Raw genomic sequence first — 22,583 nt, 5'->3', positions numbered from 1 at the left:
TATTTGAGAAGAATATTCACTTTTAATATTTTTTGTATTGATTTTGATAATGTTTCAGCAAATACTACATCTATTGTATCTTTAAAAAATATACACCAATCAATTTTTTTGTGGTAAATTTTTTCATATTAGATGTGGATGCCATGTAATTAATTTATGTATACAAGATGAAATTATAAGTTTAAATCTATATATTCAACCTATAAAAAATATGTTAAGTTTTTTATAATTACATTTAAATGTTATGAGAGATTAGGGACATTATTGTGTAAATAATAGCACCAAACCCATAAAAATTTGCAACTAAATATTCCTATAAGGTGGAATTCTATCTATAAAATGTTAAATCAAACTTTTTCATATAAGAATTTATTACTTTCATTTTTGACAGTAGATTTTCATTATTTATATGTGATAAAAATAATTAGAATATTTGCAAAAAAAAAAATTATGCAAAATTTTACAAGTTTTAATAATATTACTAAAACTTTTTCTCATGTTTATTCATCAATAGCATAAGGAAATAGAGTTTATGAGAGAAGCGATATCGTATTCATTATAGAAGCTTTTATTTATAGAGGGATTTACAACAGATTGGTTACATATACAAATAAGTATTTGAATTTAAACTACAACTAATCTTCCGGCTAAGACTTCCATTGATGCTTATCACTCCTCTACAAGATCGGGGTGCCATCAAGAACACTAATCTTGGACCTGTTTGCAATGAATGACGGTCGAGGTAGTGGCTTTGTCAAAAAATCAGCTAACTTATCCTTTGTAGAAACATGAGCCACTCTTAAAGAACTTTTCTGCACTTGATCTCGAACGAAATGAATATCAAGCTCGATATGTTTCATCTTCGTATGATAAACTGGATTGTGACAAGTATATATCATTGATACATTATCACAATAAATTGATGGCACATTCAAAACCAAGGGAAACCTCAATTCAAAAAGCAAAGATCGAATCAATAGTATTTCTGAAGCAGTAGCTGCTACAACCCTATACTCAGACTTAGTTGACGACCTTACAACCGATTTTTATTTCTTTGAACACCATGAAATCGGAACACCACTAAGATACAACAAATAGCCAGTGGTGGAGACTCGATCAAAAGGATCACCGGCCCAGTCAGCATCCGAAAACGCATGTAAAATAAGAGAATGTTGAGGATGAATTAAAATGCTAAAGTCTATTATTCCTTTAAGATAACGCGACAGTCTTTTAAGAGTATCTCAATGAGACTGAGATGGACTTTACATAATCTATTCACTGCAAAACAAATACATGGTCTTGTCCAGATTAAATATTACAAAGAACCCACTGTTCGTCGATATGCAGCAGCATCAACAATCAATTTTGGATCAATTGTCTTGGACAGAACTGTAGAGGTGGCAAATGGTGTAGCCACTGGTTTTGCCTCCTCCATATTAGTAGCAAGAAGTTTCCTAATATAATGCTGTTGGGACAAAAATAATCCATGCTTAGTTGAAGTAATGTTTATCCCAAGAAACAAATGAAGTGGCAGCGGATCTTTGAGAGAAAACTGGTTGGCTAATTCAACCTGTCATTAAAAGACATTGTGTTTCCTGTGACCAAGAGATCATCAACATAAACTAAGAAATAATAAATAATAACATCTTTTCTATAAATAAACAATGAATGATCATTGCTGGCCTGTTTAAAATCAAGACCCAAAACACAATTTCGCAAGGCTTGATACCAAGCCCTTGATGCCTGTTGTAAACCATATAAAGTCTTTACCAACTTGAAAATATAATCTGGTTTAGAGGGATCAATAAATCTGATAGGTTGTTTCATAAATACCTCTTCCTATAAAGGACAATGTAAAAAGGCGTTATTAACATTGAGCTGTAACACATTCCATTTATTCATTACTGCAAGAGTCAATATAAGCTGTATAGTTGCTGGTTTTAGTACTGGACTAAATGTATCACCACAATCAATCCTGGGTCTCTAATTATAATCTTGTACTACTAAACGAGCTTTATACTTTGCAATAGAACCATCAGAATTTCGCTTAATTTGGAAAATCCATTTACATCCAACTAAATTCTGAGTTGAATCCGGTGGAACAAGAATCCATGTACCATTTTTAAGCAAGGCATTAAATTCATTTGACATTGCAGTTCTCCAATGTGAAAATTTCATGGCTTGAGTTACACACGTTGGTTCAAGATTATCGGGAAGAGGATGTTTGGACACTACATAAAGATGCTTAGGTTTGAAAATACTGTTTTGGGATCTTGTTCTCATGGCATGTGTTCAAGTAACCACTGGAGAAGTTGGAACAGATGGCTGAATTAAAGCATTACCCAAACTAGGAGAGGACTCAACTAAAGAAGGACTTAGAGCGAAACAGAAACAGGTGCTGGAGTGGTGGGCATAGGAAGCAGTGAAGGACTTGAAGAATCTGCAGTAGACTAAAAATAGTGATAAACAAGAGTCTAATTAAAATCAACAACAGGAGGTTTAATATGAGGTTCATACCATTTCGCAGACGACGGCGAAGAGAATAGATCAAAAGAACTAGGGAACTGATCCTCAACAAAAACAACATGGTGAGATATGTACATGCGTTTTTGACGAAGATCATAGCAATAGTAGGCACTTTGATTCAATGAGTATCTGTGAAACACACACGGAGCAGATTTATGAGCAAACTTATTTTTCATATATGGACGAAGATACGGATAACACAAATAACCGAAAACCTTAAGATTAGAGTAATTTGATTTACGATTAAACAATGTAAGATATGGAGACTTATAATTTAAGAGTGGTGTGGGCAACCTATTAATGAGGAAAACTACTGTTTGAAAAGCATAGGACCAGTATTTAGAAGACAAAGACACCGAATGGAGTAGTGTTAATCTTGTTTCGACTATGTGACGATGATGGCATTATGCCACACCGTTGTGTTGAGGCGTATGTGGTAGTGTTTTAAGATGATTTATATCATATGTTTGGAAAATTGATTTTAAGGCAACATACTCTCCTCCTCCATCTGTATAAATAGAGACAATTTTTGTCTGGAATGTATTTTCAACAAGATTTTGAAAAACTGGAAAAATAAACGAGACATCAAATTTAGACTTAAGAGGATAGAACCATACATATTTCATAAAATGGTGTACAAAAATTAAATAATATTTAAAGCCATCAATAGAAAAAATCGGAGCAGGGTCCAAAACATCGGAATATAATAATTCTAACGGTCGACTACTAGACAAAGAAGACACACCAAATGCGAGTCGATGACTCTTATTACAACGACATGAATCACACTCTATTTTATCAATTGCAGATACTGGTAAATCAAATTTAGATAAAACATTACTGAAAACTTTAAAAGTTGGATGACCTAAACGTTGATGCCAAAAGGAACGGGAAACACTAACACTATGAAATGAATGAGCAGACGAAGCAGAAGACTGAAGACATGACGTGAGATGGTACAAGTATCGCTCAATTTGACCCCTTTGTATGATCTCCCCCGTGAACAGATCCTTAACAAGAAAATAAAAAAAAAAAATTCAATAGACACATTATTGACCAAACAAAATTGTGAAACAGACACTAGAATTTCTTTGGCTTCGGGCACACAGAAAATATTAGTTAAAGAATAAGTTTTATTCAGAAAAGATAATACTTTAGAACCAATGTGTGTAATACACAAACTTGAACCATCAGTAAGATGAAGTTCATCCAACCCATCATACGGCTTGTGCAGAGATAAGTTTTGAAGATCATTGGTAGCATTATGAGTAACACCTGTATCAAGGACCCAACTAGTATAAGTACTCATATTAGAATTAACATAATGTGCATTCAGTTTGGCAAAAGTATTCTTGAAGAACACTTTGGCTTTAAAACATTGACATGCAATGTGTCCTGGCCGTTCACAGATTTAGCATACAATTTTGGACTGCCCAATGCCACGGTGGAATTGATTATCAGATTAGCGAAAACGAGATGAGCCATCTGAAGCAGGTTGGCCATGGAATCGAGAATTCTGTTTGAAACTTTGATTAAGCCCTTTGCAAACATTATTTGAAAAGATAGGAGTCGGATCAAACGATGGGTCTGTACATCGCAAAAACAGCTTATGTGCCAAGAGCTTGTCTTCCAATTTTGCAAAGGTAATGACAATACCATGAGCTCTAATCGCAGCTGCTATGTCTCAAAACTCCAATTCAAAATCATTCAACACATGAACAACAAGATCAAAATCTGAAACAGGACTGCCACAAAGGGCTAAATCATCATCTGCAGATTTAATGAGCTGTAAGTAATCAGAAACAGATTTATTTTCACGTTTTGCATAAGACAATTTTTCACGAAGAGACAAGACTCGTGTTGCTGATCGATTAGCAAATGAAACTTGGATTTTATCCCATGCTTCAGCAGAAGATTGGGCAGAAGCAATAACATGCATGACAGAGAAGCTCGTAGCGCCAATAATGGCTGCCAAAATTAATTGGTCTTGACAGCACCAATACTCAAAATCGGGATTAGTAATAGATGTTCCTGCAGATTGAATAAAAGGTGGAGGAGATGGGAAGGTTCGATCAACAAACCCCAGAAGATTATGGCCACGTAAAAGTGGAAGAATCTGAGCATGCCAGGTTGGGTAATTTTGAGAGGAAATTGAGATGCACTGAAAGAGATAATAAATTTTCCAGACGAATGAGGTATACTGGAAGAACCAGAAGAAGACATGATTGGATCGTAAAAAAAAATTTAAATAGCACACTTGTTTTTAATTGTATCTATAATATTGTGTCAACATAAAAAAATAATGAAGAAGATGATGAAATAAAAGATTGTATTGAAATAATGAAAACAAAATGGCTTAATATTTTAGACAAATTTTTGTAGTTTATCTTATTATTTTTTAATTTTAAAATTAAAATAATAGAATTTATAATTTATTAGTGGACTGTTATATCAAATTCAATGCATCCAAAATAGCAAATAAGGTAAGATAAAATGTTCAAAATATGTATGAGTTTTGGTAGCTGAAATATTAATTGCGACCTTCCACCGGAGAAAATACAAGTAATCAATAATCTACTGGTGCAAAGAGAGGTTTGCAATATTTAATGCAGAAACAAAAAAAAAAAAAAGGTTCAGAAGAACTATATAAATTAATTTATATATACTAACTTTGAATTTGGTAATTATGATGATTTAAATTTTTATATATTTAAGGGATAAAAATAATATGAATAAAATTTTTCAGTTTTATTAAAGTTGTAAAAGAATTACTAGAGGTCCAATATCAATATTCAATATTAAATGAAATGAAAAATATTTCAATATTAGTGCTTCAGCATTTAAAGCATAATGTTATTTAAATGATTAGATTAAAACTGAGGATCCTAATTAAGAACTTAAAAAATAAAAACACTTGGATAATTTTACAAATTAAGATATTACCCTATCATAAATCGAAGATATATGATGGAGAATAAATATAATTATTGTAATTGAATTATACGAGCGTTTGATTTCTCTAAACGTTATATTATGAAGATTCATAGATAACTTGATTATCAAATAATTAAGTTTAAACCTATTGTTTTTTTAAAAAGAAAAAAATTTGTAGTTATTTTCATTTAAATGTAATATTATTTCATTTATTTATAATTTACATATTTATTGAATTCTGCATAAGCTACATCACTTGGTAAATAAAATTTAGAATTTTCTTATATAGTATTCAATTTTATCTAAATTTTAGTTTAATTTTAAATTAAAATTGAATCAAAATCAAATTAAAATTGAACCAAAATTAGATTGAATTATTTAGAATTTAAATTCAACTACAAAAATTCAGAACTGTAGCCACTCTAAAATTAGACTAAAACCATCAAAAAATCAAAATTATTTTAAATCGAATTGATTTTAATTTGATTTAAAAAATAAATCAAATTGCTGGTTCTTGTTGCCGACCCAAAGCTGGGATCCATTATCTCTGATTTCTTTTGTTATAATTTTAATGAGTAAAATTAATCAAATGATTAATATTATAATAAAATTTCAAAGTAACATGCAATCACTAAAATTAAAAGGTAGATAATAAAAAATATATTTTTTTATGAACCTTTTTTAACTATGCATCATCTGAATTCTGAATTAAATTTAACTGAAAAAAATAAAGGGAGATTTACAATTTAGTCCCTGAATATTATCATTATTAATAAGTCAGTCTCTGTATTTTTAGAAACCTATTAAAACGTCCTTATCTTTTCTCTCCGTCAACAAAATAGCCCTTCCGTCTATTTTTACCGTTAAAAATATTGTAAAAGACTAAATTACCCCCCATTATTTTCTTCATCCTCCTCCTCTTCCTCCTCCTCCTCTTCCTCCTCCTCCTTCGTTTTCTTCTTCATCAATTCTTCCTCCTTCTTCTTCTTCTGCTTCTGCTTCTCCTTCTCCTTTTGCTTCTGCTTCTTCTTCTTCTTCTTCTTCTTCTCCTTCTTCTCCTCCTCCTTCTTCTTCTTCTTTTGCTTTTTTTTTCTTCTTTTTCTTCTTTCTCTTCTTCTTTTTCTTCTCCTTCTTTTCCGGAGGAGAAGGAGGAGGAGGAGGAAGAGGAGAAAAGAAAAGATGGAGACTATTTCGTTGACAAAAAAAAATGATAAGGACATTTTAATAGATGTGAGAAAAGATAGGGACTATTTTATTGACAAACAAAAATGATAAGAACGTTTTAATAGATTTCTAAAAATATAGGGAGTGACGATTTCGTTGACGGAAAGAAACGATAAGGAAGAACTATTTCGTTGATGGAAAGAAACGATAATGACGTTTTAATAGATATGAGAAAAGATAGGGACTATTTTATTGACGAAAAGAAATAATAAGGACGTTTTAATAGATATGGAAAAAAATAAAAACGTTTTAATAGATTTTTTAAAATATAAGGACTAACTTGTTAATAATAACAATATCCAAGAACTAAATAAAAGATTTTATTTGAGGATAAAATAGGATTTTAAAAATTTTATCTCTCCTCATTTATCTAATTTTAACGGAAAAGAGGACGGAAGGACTATTTCGTTGATGGAAAGAAAACATAAGATGTTTTAATAGGTTTCTAAAAATATAGGGACTGACTTGTTAATAATGGCAATATCCAAGAACTAAATTATAAATCTTCTAAAAAATAAAAAATAAAAATTTTTGATATATAAAATAAAATTAAAAATAAAAATAAAAATCGAATTGAATTAAAAGGTATATAGTTAAATTTATTGGTTTAATAGGTACTCAGTATCTTAAAAAAAATTAAATTAGATTAATTTGGATCAGTTTTGATTTTTGATTAATTAATTAATTAAAACTGAATTGATTCACTGAAAAATTAAGTTAAATTAGTTTGAGTTGATTTTGATTTTCGATTAAAACTGATTTCTGCTCGCCTCTCCTCTCGTAACTCAGTTACACAATGGGCTATTTGGTCAAACCGGTTGGTTTGGGAGAGTTGCCCCAAGAAGATAACGGCTCATGTGACCGGGTTGATTTCGGGTCTGTAAATAATTCAGAGACCTATTGCGTGCAGAATCTTTGCCTTTTGTCCTTGTTCTACAGCTCCTCTTAGCTTGCCTCTCGTCTTCCAGTTAAAGCATAGTCACAACTGAAACTAGAAAGAGAGAGAGAGAGAGGGAGTGTGTGAGAGAGTAGAGATCTGAACTCCAAGCTTCAAGGAATGGCAACGACGTCGTCTCAGTCAGCATCATCATCGTCAACGAAAAGGAAGGAGGGATTGGGGTGGATAGAGTGGTTAAGGGGATGGATGTATGTGATACACGAGATGCTCTTTCAAAGAATCATGGCTAGTCACTTGCAAAACCCTCTTCCTTTGCCTCCCGTCAATGACCTCACTTGCATTGTCACTGGATCCACCAGCGGTATCGGTTCTGAAATTGCCAGGTTTTTTTTTTTTTTATTTTCTTTTATTTCTTTCTTTTCTCTATATACGATGCAATCTTTGAATTTGCCTACTACATTGGACCTTTTTAGGATCCAATTTTCTATGGGATTTGCATTTCTTGACTTGCTAAATGCTATTTGTGGTAAAAAAATTTAATGGGTATTTCTTTTTTCTTTTGGGAATGGGTGAAAATTTAATGGATTGCTTCCCCATTTTGTGGGTTGAAAGTTCTTTTGTATTTGATGCATGCTACTTTATGGTTTTATGAATATTTGGAAAGAATCTGGAGTTTGAGCTCAGTGCCACTGCAGTAGCCATTTTTGGATAGCTTATACGAATGTGGAAATAGAATTAAGTAACTATAAAGATTAGCACACAATATTCTTTGCATTCGGAACGGCAGGAACTTTTATTGACAGCTCTTTTGTTAATATAAAGAATGTGGATGGCAACCTAAACTATAATGTTCTGCTCCAGTTGCTCCAAAAATTTTCTTTACTTGAGATAACAGTAAAGGTTAGATTTTGAAGGGTTTAAGAATTAAGTAAAATCTGAGAATTTATGTAAAATTAGTTTGCAAATTCAAAGTTGAGGGAGGGAGAGAGATGTTCTATGCTTCAGGCACAGCATTCTTTTGCTACAGGTAGAGCTAGAAGTGCATAATAAAATCCCAATGAGTTATATAAGCTTCTAAATTTCTGTAGCATTCATATTCGTTTTTCTATCAGAAAATTAGTGTTATAAGCATATATTTTATACTCTCAGATCTAAATAGTCCTAAAATTATAAGTAGTTAGACTCGAAAAGAATTAAAAAGATGTAGAGCTTGCTGCACTGACTAGGGAGACCTATAGGAAAAACATATGCATAAAGAATTACAACACAGTCATTTGTGTCTATATTTAGAAACGAAACTACAGTTGAATTGATTATGCTGATGTGTGTCATGTGATACATTTTGAGGTTCTGCTGATATGATATGCCTAAAACCTTTATATATTCATTTTCTTTTTAACCAAGGGCATCTGTGCTGAATATATTACTATTTAAACATTAAATCATTGCAGTACAATCTCTTGTCTTAATGGATCAGTGAACCTCTTTTCTTCTTTTGAATAGACAATTGGCAGAGGCAGGGGCCCATGTTGTTATGGCCGTGAGGAACACAAAGGGAGCCCATGAATTGATCCGGAAATGGCAGAATGAATGGTCTGGAATGGGCCTCCCGCTCAATATTGAGGTATTTGATAATTTCAGCTGATCGGTGATTCTTTTGCTAAAATGTACCTTTTGAATGAGAATTTGACTGCTGTACAGAGTAAAATAAAATATCTGTTCCTATAGCATTTGAATGATTGACATGAATCTCGTGGTTCTTAAGGTGATGGAACTTGATCTTCTGTCCTTGGAATCAGTTGCGAAGTTTGCTGAAGCATGGAATGCTCGTTCAGGACCTTTGCATGTTCTTATTAATAATGCTGGGATATTTTCCATCGGAGGTCAGTCTTTTTTAATGAATTCACCTGATCATGACTTGTGTCCTTTCCCCTCAAACGACTTTTTTTTTTAAAATAATTTTTTTATGTGGCTTCAAATTTGTATTTTTCACTACAAACCATATATCTTTATTACTGTGGTACGTGTATAATCTTCAGGCTAGTAAGTACATTGGAAATCTGTAATTTCTGACCACCTGTAAGTCTTTTAAATGAAATGATAATCTTTATTTGTCTGCATACATATCCGGATGTGAAATATGTTCTCAATCCAATTTATGCTTTCTTTTTGAAAATTTAAGTCAGTTGTAGAGACAGGTGGGAGGAATAGTGTTGGAGTTGGAACCCCTAATAGGGCAGTTGCAGAAGGACAGAAGAAGAAAGGATAGAAATTGAGAAGGAGAGGAAGGGAATTAGAAGGAGAGAGAGAGAATGAGAGAGAGAGAGAATTAGGAAGAGGAAGAAGTAACCTATATTTCTGGAATTTTAGAATGAATCTTTACAAGAAATATCTCTTCCTTTTATCGTTCTTTAGTTCAGGTTGTTGTCAGAGTGCCTGTAGCTGCTTGAAGTAACTGAAACTACCTCCAGCTGGCTATAACCACCGATAACTACTACCAGCTGACTATTTACAGCTGCTACAACAAATATAACTGGCATTGCACACTTATTCTCTCTCAAATCCACTCTACTACCTGCTGATTTTCTTACTTCTTGAGCTTCCTCCTTTGGTATGTGACAATACCTCCCTCAGCATCATCTTCTTGTCCCCAAGATCATGCAAATTCTGGAAGCTGGGCAATATAAAAGTCTAGTCTTCCCTTGTCACGTCATCAATAAGTAAGTTGGCCTACTGAATGACGCATTGCGGCACTTGTTCACATGATAGATAACTCTAGTCCTCCTAAGAACTTTCTATGGTACAAGTGTGCAACCATAAAACTATCTTTCTGCACTTGTGGTAATTGGGACGAAGTAACATTTGTTTGCAAGTTTCCATACAACTGGTGTTGTTAAAGGCGAAAAGGGGCGAGAGGAGGTGAGGTGTCCCTGCACAAAGGCGACACCTTAGTCCATTGAGGTGCCAAAGGCGACGCCTCACTGAAGCATTTTGTTTTTTTTTTTAATTTTAAAATGCTTTTAAACAACACAAGAGAAACCTTAAGTCTCTCCATCTCTTTCAATCAAACAGTATATAACACTTCCACAATAACCCAAATGCTAATTTCTTACTCTTTCTTGCTCCTAATGCCATCAACCAGGTATGTCTCTGCCTTCTCTCTCTCTCTTTCTCTCTTCTTCTTTTTCTTTCTCTTCTCTTCTCTCCCTGTTGGACCTGCATAGCAGCATGTCTTTTCTATTTCTAATTTTTCTCTCGTCTTCTCCCTTTTTTCCTTTCTCTTTCTCATCCTGTCCTCTCTTTGCTGGATCTAGCATAGCAGCAAATCTTCTTTTTTCTTTTCCTTTTTAAAATTTTTTTTTCTCTTCTTCTATTGCTGCAAATAATATATATATATATATATATATATATATATATTTGAATATATATATTTTTTTCCTTTGAATATAGGTGTTCATTGAAGTGTTTATATATATATATGTATATTTAAAATATAAAACAAAATTTTGGCTTTGTCGCCTTTTTTGAAAAAGCCGTCGTCTGCCTTAGTGTTGCCCTCACCTTGATAACACTGCATACAACTGGGAGATGTGTTGTCAACTCTAGTCTGTCTTTTGATTGGTCGCTATTTTCATTTGGTGCAAATTTTGTTGTCTCAAAGGCAACTTGGAAGAATACCTAAAGGGAAAGCCAAATCAAGCGAGACCGAACTCCCTTCAAATATGTGGTTACTGGTTATAGTTATTTTGAGAAGATAACTGTAATTTGTAGAAGGGAAAAATTGAGAAAGATATTTTATTGAATGGGAAATAATGCTTTTATACAAGAAGTGCTGGGCGGGAGAGTTAGCACTGCAATAGATTGTACAGCTCAAGAACTAATTAACTACTCTAATTAATTTTCAATTTATTCCTCTTCAAAACACATCGTCTTATTAATCCTGATCCATGCTGTTTCGTGCTAAGCTTGATCTGCGCCATTTCATGCTCAACATCATTCGATTTTGTGCTGTCTACATGACACCGTCTACTCTGCATTACTTAGCTCTGTGCACATACATGTATTAGATAAGGCCATATGCCCAACATATGGTAATGTTCCTAGTTTGTGTTAATGGCAATTGTCACTGCAAACAAGAGTTAAGAAAACATAAAGAAAATCCCTTTGAGGAGATTGTTCTTGAAATTTAGACAGCCACTGGTTAGTATTTTTTTTTTTTTTTTTTTTTGGAAAAAAAGGGGGCCTTGTGTAGATATCCTTATGTAATAAAATATGTTCATAATTTCAAGTGTATGAGTTGCTTAGAAAGTTGAAATTGATAAGCCTTAAGAAGTGTGAGTGTCCTTTTATTTTGCATATTGTTCTGCTTGCCTCCTTTCCTAAAGTGTATGATATTGATATCAATTATTAAGGTAATTTATAATATAATTTCTGAGATTTAATAGAACCCACAACTTAGTCTCTGCCATTTTAGTGAGAAATAATTTAGTCCCAAAGTTTTATTCTGTTAACAAAATAATCCTCTTGCTGGAATTCACTATCAGACTGTAACATTTTAGTTTTTTGATTTTCACTTTTTATTATAGTTTAATCCCTTTAGTTTTTATAATTTGTAACAATTTAGTCCTTATAATTTTAATATTTGTAAAAATTTAGTCCCTCTAATTTGAGATGACTTTATCAATTTGTAATTAGCCGACAATAAGTTTAACAGCAGGACTATTTTGTTAACAAAATAATAGCTCAATGACTAAATTGTTTACTATTAAAAAAGAAGGGGTTAAATTGTGAGTTCTGCTATATCTCAGGCACTAAATTGTTTGCTATTAAAAAAGCAGGGCTAAATATGATTTTGCTAAATTTCAAGGACTATACTGTAAATTACCCTAATTACTAAAGAGATAGAAGAACGAAAGAGAAAGATATGAACCCTCCTTGCTCGATTTGTGAAGCTAAAACCCCTATGAACTTTATGTTAATGTTTCTCTTATCATATCCTATATTGCATCTTTATGGCTGATAATGAACACGAATCCTTTTGACTCACTAGTAGTTAGACAATTGATAGTGTGATAGCGACATTAAAGAAGCAACAAACCTTTCATGTAGAGGCTATTCTGGTTCAGTATGTGAATGTGGTTTGTGTCAAAAGGATATTATGCCTGTAAAGTAATTTATCTTTTGCGTTATGAAGGTGATTTATACTGGTTGCACCTGAGCTCAATGAATCATACCATTGGGACTTCAAATATGACTACTACTGCAAAGTAATAGCTTCTGCTGCAAATTTATGGGCATATGTGCTTTATAAGGAGGGAATGTCCATGCATATATGCTAATTAATATTCTTGGTGAATGGTATGCATGCAAATGATGGGATGATAATGTAGCCTAAGTTGGACAAAGAGGAATCCGTCCTATGGAGAATACAGTGATGGATTGTTATAAAAATAATGCCTCCGAATGCTGTATTTTATTGATTGCTGTGTCATGGTGGCTGTTGCATATATGTATAGTTACTTTCTCCCTCTATACTGTTAGGTTTTTGGGCTATTTGGAATTGACTTTTTCATTGGTATACTATATCCAGACATGGGAAACTTTTGCTTGATCTGCATTGGAGAAAGTTTTGTCGGTAGATGACATTGGTATTGCGCTCTTTTTTTTGTTTATAGTCTTTTTATGGTGATGTCCTGCAAGTTTTAAAACAAGTTTTTGTATTTTAATCTTTGTGGGATAAAGCAGTTATCTTAAAATTTATGGCTTGTGCTTCGTGTACTTGAGGAAGTTTGTTGGAGTGTTATACAACAGAACTAGAAAGCCCTTTGTTTGCTTTTGTATCTGTGTTGATTGCATAGGAGGATATCTACTTCTTCTTTCAAATTTTTTTTTTCTGAAAAAATTGTTCATGGTGTCAAGGATATTGCACTTTTCTTTGCAAAGAAAAGGGGTAAAAAAGAAACTGATTTCATAAAATGGTGGAATTATAATGTGAATGTGCCCTTTGTTTCTTCTTATGTTAATTTGTGGGCTAGAATTTGCTTTTAAAGATCTAGGCTTTTGTCTGGTAAGTGGTCTGGAAGAGACAATGCAAATGACACACATTAAAGCAATATTTCTTGATGTACTTTATGTTTACTAGCAATGATGAATTTTATATTCGATTCTATTGCATTGTTTTATTTCTTGGTCCATTTGGAGTAAGCTTGTTGATAATATGAGTTTGCTCAACAAGTTTGGAATCTTATTGATTTAAATTTAACAGATCTGGAAGGAGAAAAGAGGCCAAAATTTTGTGAGAAGTGCTACTTTTATAGCAAATAGTAATTTTTTAAATATTTTTGCTGGAAATTAATGCTAATATTCTCAGGTTTTGCCTTTGTCTGGGTTTCTGCTTTCTAATGGGTTTCTATTTGAAGGGCTTTCAAAAATGTGTTTGGTGCCATTTCACATGATTTGATGGTTTTAAATTATTACTTTTCCCTCCAAATTTGTTTATAGGATACTTTTATCTTCTGCTAATTTCACTCTACAATATATTTCTTTTTTCTCTTATCTAAAAGGAAGTTGTTTGAACGATTTGTACATGAATAATTCAACAAAGGAAGAATGAAGGTGGCAGGTTAAGACTGCAATCAAAATGAAATTTCAATCCTTTTCCATGTTCCTGCTTTCATTGAATAATCTTATATTTTTATTAACAAATGGCTGTTTTAGGGACTCTTTTCACTGTTTTTGATGTGCTTGATTTAATATTCAGTGGTTAATAATTGTTGTCATCCTTGTTAATAACAACTGCTTATTAGTTACTGGGATTACTGTTTATTTGTTTCTGTTTATGTGCCTTATAGCTATTGAAGTTTGATATCCTTTTTATATCCAATTACAAAATTAGTGTGTCAATAACTGATGCTTTGGCTTTATTGTATTTAGAACCACAAAAGTTTTCAAAAGATGGGTATGAAGAACACATGCAAGTGAATCATCTAGCTCCAGCATTGCTTTCAATATTGCTTTTGCCATCCCTAATTAGAGGCTCCCCCAGCCGAATTATCAATGTGAATTCAGTTGTAAGTTCCACGGTTGATAGAAGTATATAATGCCTATTTTCTGCTGTATACATGATTTTATCTGTGCCTTTGGGCATTTGGGAAATAGCACTGACCATAGTTTGCTGAATGGTAGAGACTTGTGCATGGTAGATGCAATTTGTTGAATGTGCCTTTCACCATTTAATAGTATGTTCAGTAACTCTTGGAGGACTCTTCATATGTATGGACATAAATGAATTCTTTTTAAGATAATAATTTGTGGTCTCTTTCATGCAATTTACTAAAAGAAATAGTAATAGCCTTTATGTGAGGGATAAACCTTGAATAGTGAACAAGCAACCAAATATTATCAAAGCTATAACTAAAACAACGAAAGAGGGATGCTCAGTTAGTGCAAGTGAGAGGTTTTCAAAATTTATTTCAGATTACAGCTTAAGGGATCTTTAGTTATTACAATAAACAGCATGGTCTGGATATGATGTTGCCACAAGTACTGATAGATTTCTTATCCCAAGTGACTAAGTGAGGTGGAGGCTTCTTTCCCAAATCTCTTACAGGAGTTGTGTCTGATCAGTTTAACATTCTTGAATCAAATAAAGTTCATGGGGTGTCCACAACTTTTCACTTTTAGAGTAACTACATGATTTAATCAAGGATTGTTGGGTGAACTGTGATTTGGAGATTGAGATAGTTTTAAGATCATGAAGAAATTGAAGAATCATATTTGTAGTTATCTGTTGAGTTATGTAGGAAGAATCTGTCCTCTATGGTGTATTCTCATTTCTTCTTCTTCTTCTTTCTTTCTTCATTTTTTTTTCTCAATATAATTTTCTTTTTTTTATAAAGAATGGGAAGATGAGCATATGCTTTGAGTTTGTCATTGATCTTCCACATTCAGATAAACAACCATTTTCTTTCAAATTATAAGCAACAGAACACCTATAAACCAGTTGCAACCCAGGCCAGACTCAAAATCTCTTCCTGCTTCTCCAATTGCCAACCTTAACAAACTGCATAATTGTGTTAGGGAGAAGTCTACACCAAAATAAAGAGAACCATAGGCAACTCTATTTTCAGTTGTCATTGAATAATGGAGCATAATATGACTGATTATCTCTCTGTCCTGCTCTCATAGATGATGCCAATAAGCCTAACCTGCAGCCCTTGCAAATTGTCCACAGTGAGAACATTCGGGCTCTTGCTGCTGTCCAATAGTCCATCCAAAGAAACCAATATTGTACTTTTATTTGTTTGTTTTGCTTCTTTCATCAATTACTCCAATAGCTCATCATATAACATCTCATTTTTCTTGTATATTTTCTACACACCATCACATTTGCATGTCTGGCATTGGATTTAACATATTTATCTTGTGTGTAGATGCATTACGTTGGCTTTGTTGACACAGAAGACATGAATGTTGTGTCTGGAAAGCGAAAGTATACAAGCTTAGTGGGATATGCCAGCAGCAAGTTAGCACAGGTGCTCTTTGCAGATGACTCTTTATTGCCTTGACAGTTCAGTCCAGCTCTTTTTGCAATTTAATTTAAGACAATAAATGAAAATATTTCCTTTAACAGGGTATTTTAACATTTTTAACATTTGTGCATGTATTATGTTCTGGATAATGTGTTGTTAAGGCCTGCCTGAGGCACTAGCCTCAAGGCCTCCAGAAGCAAAAGGCATGCGATGTCACCAAGGGTGGTGCAAGATGCCCCTGGGGTGTGCCTCAGGCACATTTAACTCATCTTCATTTCTTTTCTTACTAACTTCTCTCACTGATATTAGCATAGCACCTTCTCACTGGGAAGATTTATTTTTCAAGACATTGGTGTCTTAGTAATTTATTTTTATTTTATTTGGATTACCAAAGTGTTGCTACTTGAATTCTTATATCCTTTAGTTTTATTTTATTTGATTTTGATGGATTGTTCCCATTTATTTACTAGTTAGAATTTGAATTTGCATATAGTATGGTTTTTATGAAAATTAACAATGTGATTGTTTATGAGTTTATATTCCTATTTCTAATGCACCACGCATCATTCAGGTGTGCACCTTGTGCCCCAGGACCTCTTTGCATGAACTTTGCGGGATGTGCCTCTATAACTATGCATATTAGCTGGCTGCTGCCTACATGCATATACATGCCAATTATAAACATGCACAATCACATAAAGGCCCTGTTTGTGAAGAAATGAACATTATGCTATCCAAACATCCTGTTTCTAGATTATAACTCCAATTTGATTTTAGAGAAAAGCATACCTAATTGTTGTTTTGAAATTAGTTTTCATTTTCACTTGAGTTAAAGTGAGCCAAACATGGAGATGGTTTAAAGATTTGTATTCCAAGTTCACTTTAGTTTCATTTCCAAGGTACTTGAATGTAAAGCAATGTTAAGTACTTGGGAATGTTAATGCAATGAATTTTAAACTTGGTGGCCATTGGATTGCAGGTCATGTTTAGTAGTGTTCTCCACAGGCGCCTTCCTGCTGAAGCTGGCGTTAGTGTAGTTTGTGTCTCTCCTGGAGTTGTCCATACAAATGTTGTAAGTCCCTTGGGGAAATTCAGTTTCTATTTTTATCTTGGGAAAGGACATCTCACATGTATTATGTTACATATGTGCAATTGTGTGTGCAATGTGTATATACAAGTGTACTGTGCCTATAAGTAGATATTTGTCAGATCATATTTTGAATGAAGTGATGCATATGATGTTGCTATTACTTCTCTGAAAAGGCTTTAAGGGACTATGATGGTGGATTATTCTGCTCTATAACAGTGAGCAAGGCTTTTACTTGCAAAAGAGACCAAGACTAGAGGTGTTTCTCCTATAGTAACCTGATCATGCAATTTTCTTTTAATTATTTTTATTGGTCCAACGAGTACAGCCTCTTGTTAGAACATCTTATTCTCCATAATATTTGGAAAGATGGATTCTGCTTCTTTTAGTCAGATATCTTCTATAGTGCTCTTGCATATTCGGTCAAGTCTATAGGGAACCAAAACCTTCATTAAGAACTTGTTTTGCATTGCTGTTGGAGCTAATGCTGAGAAAATCACCTCCTTAAACACGTTAATTGGAGGATATTAATAATTAGTTTAAAATTAAATTGGACATGTTCTAGTCATAAGAACTCTAACACTAGTAAGCAGTTTTTTTAATAATATCTAAAATGGTGCTCTCTTGCCCTTCTGACCTTTGCCCAAAACTGGGCCTAAATCTGGTGAGAGTACTGGTTGCTCATTTCGGTAAAGAAGACTTTAAAAGTCCAATCATTAATCACTTAACTTTTATATGTTATGTGAATATTGAAATTTTCTAAGGACCCCATCAATTCTTACTTCTTTCACTAGCTATATTTTCTATGGTTTGGATTTGCTTCTCCAATGCTGGTTTATGATTTTGATATTATCAAAGCATCTTGTCAGGTATTATTAAATTAAAGTTGTAGTTTTGTGCTTGTTCATATTTTAAAACATATATTAATTCTCAGAAAACTTCTGTAGATATGTTGATAGTATTTTTCATTTTTTAAAACACTTTTTGATCATGCAAGTCCATTTATTAGTTCTTTTTAGTATGCATCCGTTCGCCTTAACAGGTACATTCTTTTACTTTATTGTGCCAGTTTTATAGTTGCAAGTGCTCTTCATCATGATGCATAGACTGCATTATGAGAAACAAAATTAACTAAATATATATATCCTTGTGGGAAAGAATGAAGTCAGTTGAAAAATTTTACATGTTCATTACTTTTTTTACTTACCATTTTTTACAGACTTGATCACTCGGTTTTAGGGGTTAAATAAATATTATCTGTTGACTTAATTGATTCCTTTTGGCTTCATATTATTGGTCAGAACTGATTTCAAATAGTAATGCTGTTATCTTTTTCTTATGTTGGGACTTTTCTTAAATGCAGGCCAGGGATCTTCCTAGAATCGTGCAAGCTGCTTATCACTTGATACCTTATTTTATCTTTAGTGCTCAAGAGGGTGAGTGTCCCAAATGCCTGTGACCTTTTCAATTCCTTAAAATAGTGTTTGGTTCAATTTCATTCTACAAAATTATGTGGAATTTAATTGAATTCTGGATGGAATTCATTCGAAATGAATTCCATTGTTTGGTATGATACAACTTAAAATTTAGAATTGAATTGAAATCCACGTATCTCATGTTTGGTATGACTTTTTTTTGTCGAAGTTTGGTATGACTTCATAATTGACATTCATTTGCTTTCATTTTTTAGACTATCTTGAAGAGCAAGATTAAAAATTTTAATTTTGTACTCTATCAAAATATCTTATATTTAATAAAATAATAACAACTGACAAACATATACACCCATAAAGAATTTATTAATTAATATAAAATAAATTTACATGTTTTGGAGATTTACATAACAAAATAAATAGTGTCTATATTGAAAGCATTATAAGATATTATAAAGATAGGAAAAGAATAAAATACCAATATGGTTTTCTAGACATAGTAATAGTAAATATATAGAAAGCTACTTTTATAGTTTTTTATCTTTGTTGAATTCCACATCGCTTGTGAAAAGGGGTAATGTGCCCTTATACGAGCCATAGGCAATCCTCCCCTTAGCTAGTTTTTGGGGTGAGTTAGTTTTGACCCAAATTTAACATGGTATCAGAGCCTCCCATTCAATGTTGCGCCTCCCATAAATGTGTCATGCACTAGTAAAATTCTGGGCGTGATGGATGTGTTGAATTCCACGTCGGTTGTGAAAAGGGGTAATGTGCCCCTTATATGAGCCATAGGCAATTCTCCCTCTTGAACTAGCTTTTGCGGTGAGTTAGGTCTGACCTAAATTTAACAGAGTTTAATTAAATATAAGAAAAAGGATAATTGAGAAAATGTTATTTGATATGGGCATTGGTTAGTCCAAAATATATTGTTATGTAAGTTCTGATTGGAATTGGTTTTAGTTATAACTAATTCCATGGCATTGAATTTGGAGAATTGATTTCTAAACTTTTCCACAAATCAAATGAGCAAAACATGGTTTCAATTGATTCCACAGAATGGTGGGAATTAGAATTGAACTAAACATAGTACAAGTAACGATAACTTCTTTGGCATGGGATATTAATAGTGAAAAACAAAACGAATGGTCTCGCCATGATATTCTAAAAACGATCTTCAAAAGAATGTTTTATCTTCCTGCATCTTCAAATTAAGCTAAACATGTTTGACTTGCCATGAATTCAGGTTCAAGGAGTTCTCTCTTTTCAGCCACAGATCCTCAAATTCCAGAATACTGTGAATTGTTAAAATCAGATGACTGGCCAGTATGTGCATTCATCTCTCAAGACTGTCGACCAACAAATCCGTCCGAAGAAGCACACAGCATTGAGACTTCTCACAAATTGTGGGAGAAGACATTAGACATGATTGGTCTTCCTGCAGATGCAGTGGAAAGATTAATAGAAGGGGAAGAAATTACTTGCCGCTATGGAAATCAACAGGAGTAACATTATTTGCCGCCATCAAACAGGAAATTGCTAGTTCTTACCAGGTAGTCAACATGGAATGCTCCCAACTATTTGGGCAATTTTTAACATTAATTACAAAAGTGTTATTGTGAAATTAAAGTTGAATTACTTATTGTGGTGGCAGTTTAGTATTAGGCTTGCGTATGCAATGGTTCCAAAATTTATAAGCTTCTAAATTTACTTTGTATCCTCAGCAGGGAAATTATTGTAAATTACCACTATCAGAAGCTCTTTTGGTTTTCTTGAAGTTTATTATATAACCCTGGATTTGAATACAAAATGCAAATTTCAGTAGATTCTTGGCAGTTCAATTTTCTGTTCTTCAAACATGTGAACAAGAGCTGGATTGATAATGTTAAATTTGGATCAGGTCTAACTCATCTCTGTAGGAAATGAATGCTTATGGCTCATATAAAGGGTACATTATCCTTTTTACTGGTACGTGACATATTTATAGGAGACCCAATATCGAATGGAGAGACTTTTAATACCATGTTAAATTTGAGTTAAATTTAACTCACCCAAAAACTAGCTCTTGGAGAGTGTCTATAATCTATATAAGGGAACATTATCTATGAATAATTTATATTTTAAGAGGAAATTATTTTTTAAAATAAAAGGGTTAATTTACTTTTTGATTATTTTTGGAGGGTCAAAAATACTAAAAAATAAAAATAAAATAAAAATTGCAAAAACAGACAGAACCTTGACTTGCATTTTGAATAAATTGTTGTCCTACATTGGAAGAGGACATAGATTTAATACTAAATACACCGAATTAGCAATTCTTCTATTGTGCCAATTTTTCATTTTTGGATGGAGTTAGAAGAACTGCATCCATCGGTTTGAAATATGAATTAACCCCAACTTCCTTGAGAGTAAGCTATTCCACTTTTCTGATTCAAAGTTTTGACCAATGTGGAAAGTAATCATACTAAAAGGTAAGCATGCCAGCATATCTAAAAGGAAACAACACAAATTTTTATTTATATTATTGGGAGGGAATTGTAATTAGGGAAATTAATAAACATCACTTGAGTTTAGAGTTAAACATCCTGCTATGAACTTTCTCAAATCACAAATCAAGCATTTGATTCTGTTTTTCCTAATGTAGCCTTTTTAACCGTTGGATAAGAAATGATTTTTGATAGTCACATGGGGGTGGCAATGAATGGAAAAAGATTGTTATGATTTTAGAATCTGTTTCCTTTTTTGAGAATGCTATTTAATAGTCTCCACCTCTCCAACGTCTACTCTTTTTTTTCCTTTATCTCAACACTTGATAATGACAAGACCCACCACTTCCTCAATTTCTAATTTTTCCCAACATTTACATAACTAATCAATCCCATGTCAACTCTTTTGCATTTTAGATGAAAAGACTAAAATTATTAAAAAAAGACACCAACTAAAAACAGAGGTAGAGAAAAGAAAAGGTAAGGTGTTAAAGATAATATATAAATTAACTATTATAATATTATTTAATTTTTATTTTATTTTTAAAATTAATTATTATTCTTTTAAATGAATATTAAAAATATTTTTTAATATTAAATAAAATTTAATATTTTAAGAGAGTTAATTAAAAAATTAATAAAAAAATTATTTATTTTAATATGTGTAAAAAATAAAATGAATAAAAATTATAAGATATTGAAAGTATTATAATATAATTAAATATATTTTATAATATATATAATAAAATATATTTTCCTCCACTAACCTTTTAATTTTTTTATTATTTTATATCTAATAGTATATTTATATTATATTATATTAATTCAATAATATTATTAATAATAATTTTTTTATAATAAAATTTTTTAATTATTTTTATAATATATATTATTATAAAAATATATTTTATTATTTTTAGTATATTAATTTTGTAACATTAAAATTAAATAGTAATTTTTACATGTCATATTTTTTTTTACAAAATTTTATCATATTATATAAACAGTGATTAGATAAAATTAGAAGGATCTTAAGAATTAATAATTTAAAATTTTATATTTTTTACTTATGTAATTTTTAATTACATATATTATTCTCCTCTTTCCATTGGTTCTAACCAATCTTTTAATTCTATAATCAGTAATCTTATCCTCAGGCAGAACAATACTATAAATTTTATTTATTGAATTCCTGACTTTCACATAATTGTGGAAGCACTTAGTCTCAGAATAACCCTAAACTTTTATCTACAAAATTCTTCCTCCTCCTCTAATGTTGCAAAGGCTCTTTTCTCATCCAATAGATTCTAGTTCAAGGGATCATCTTATAGAGCTCTCTCCACTCCATGCTTTTGCAATTTCTATCCATCTCATAAATCTCAACTTTTCCTATTTAACTTTCTCAACCTTTTCATTACCCTTTGTTTGGATAGTTAGTTGTGAGGGAAAAATGAAAAGAAATTAAAG

General features: G+C 32.2%; 1 protein-coding gene across 2 annotated transcripts; it reads left to right on the top strand.

Annotated features, from left to right (window-relative positions):
• The first annotated feature begins 7,590 nt into the window (after positions 1–7,590).
• LOC110604116 (dehydrogenase/reductase SDR family member FEY) lies at positions 7,591–20,471 on the top strand. Of its 2 annotated transcripts, XM_021742215.2 has the most exons (8): positions 7,592–7,965; positions 9,086–9,206; positions 9,348–9,465; positions 14,516–14,652; positions 16,015–16,116; positions 17,093–17,185; positions 18,564–18,636; positions 19,877–20,471. In XM_021742215.2, exons 1-8 carry the CDS (start codon positions 7,742–7,744, stop codon positions 20,137–20,139), a joined length of 1,131 nt encoding a protein of 376 aa, XP_021597907.1. In that variant the 5' UTR covers positions 7,592–7,741; the 3' UTR covers positions 20,140–20,471. The 2 variants fall into 2 exon arrangements, with proteins under 2 accessions (XP_043807823.1, XP_021597907.1); XM_043951888.1 differs by lacking the exon at positions 17,093–17,185 and having other exon boundaries at positions 7,591–7,965.
• The last annotated feature ends 2,112 nt before the right edge of the window (positions 20,472–22,583 follow it).

Source organism: Manihot esculenta, chromosome 16 (genome assembly GCF_001659605.2).
Source record: "Manihot esculenta cultivar AM560-2 chromosome 16, M.esculenta_v8, whole genome shotgun sequence".
In the NCBI taxonomy this organism is placed as follows: Eukaryota; Viridiplantae; Streptophyta; class Magnoliopsida; order Malpighiales; family Euphorbiaceae; genus Manihot; species Manihot esculenta.
Note: the sequence above shows the minus strand (reverse complement) of the source record. Positions and strands in the feature narration are given on the sequence as shown.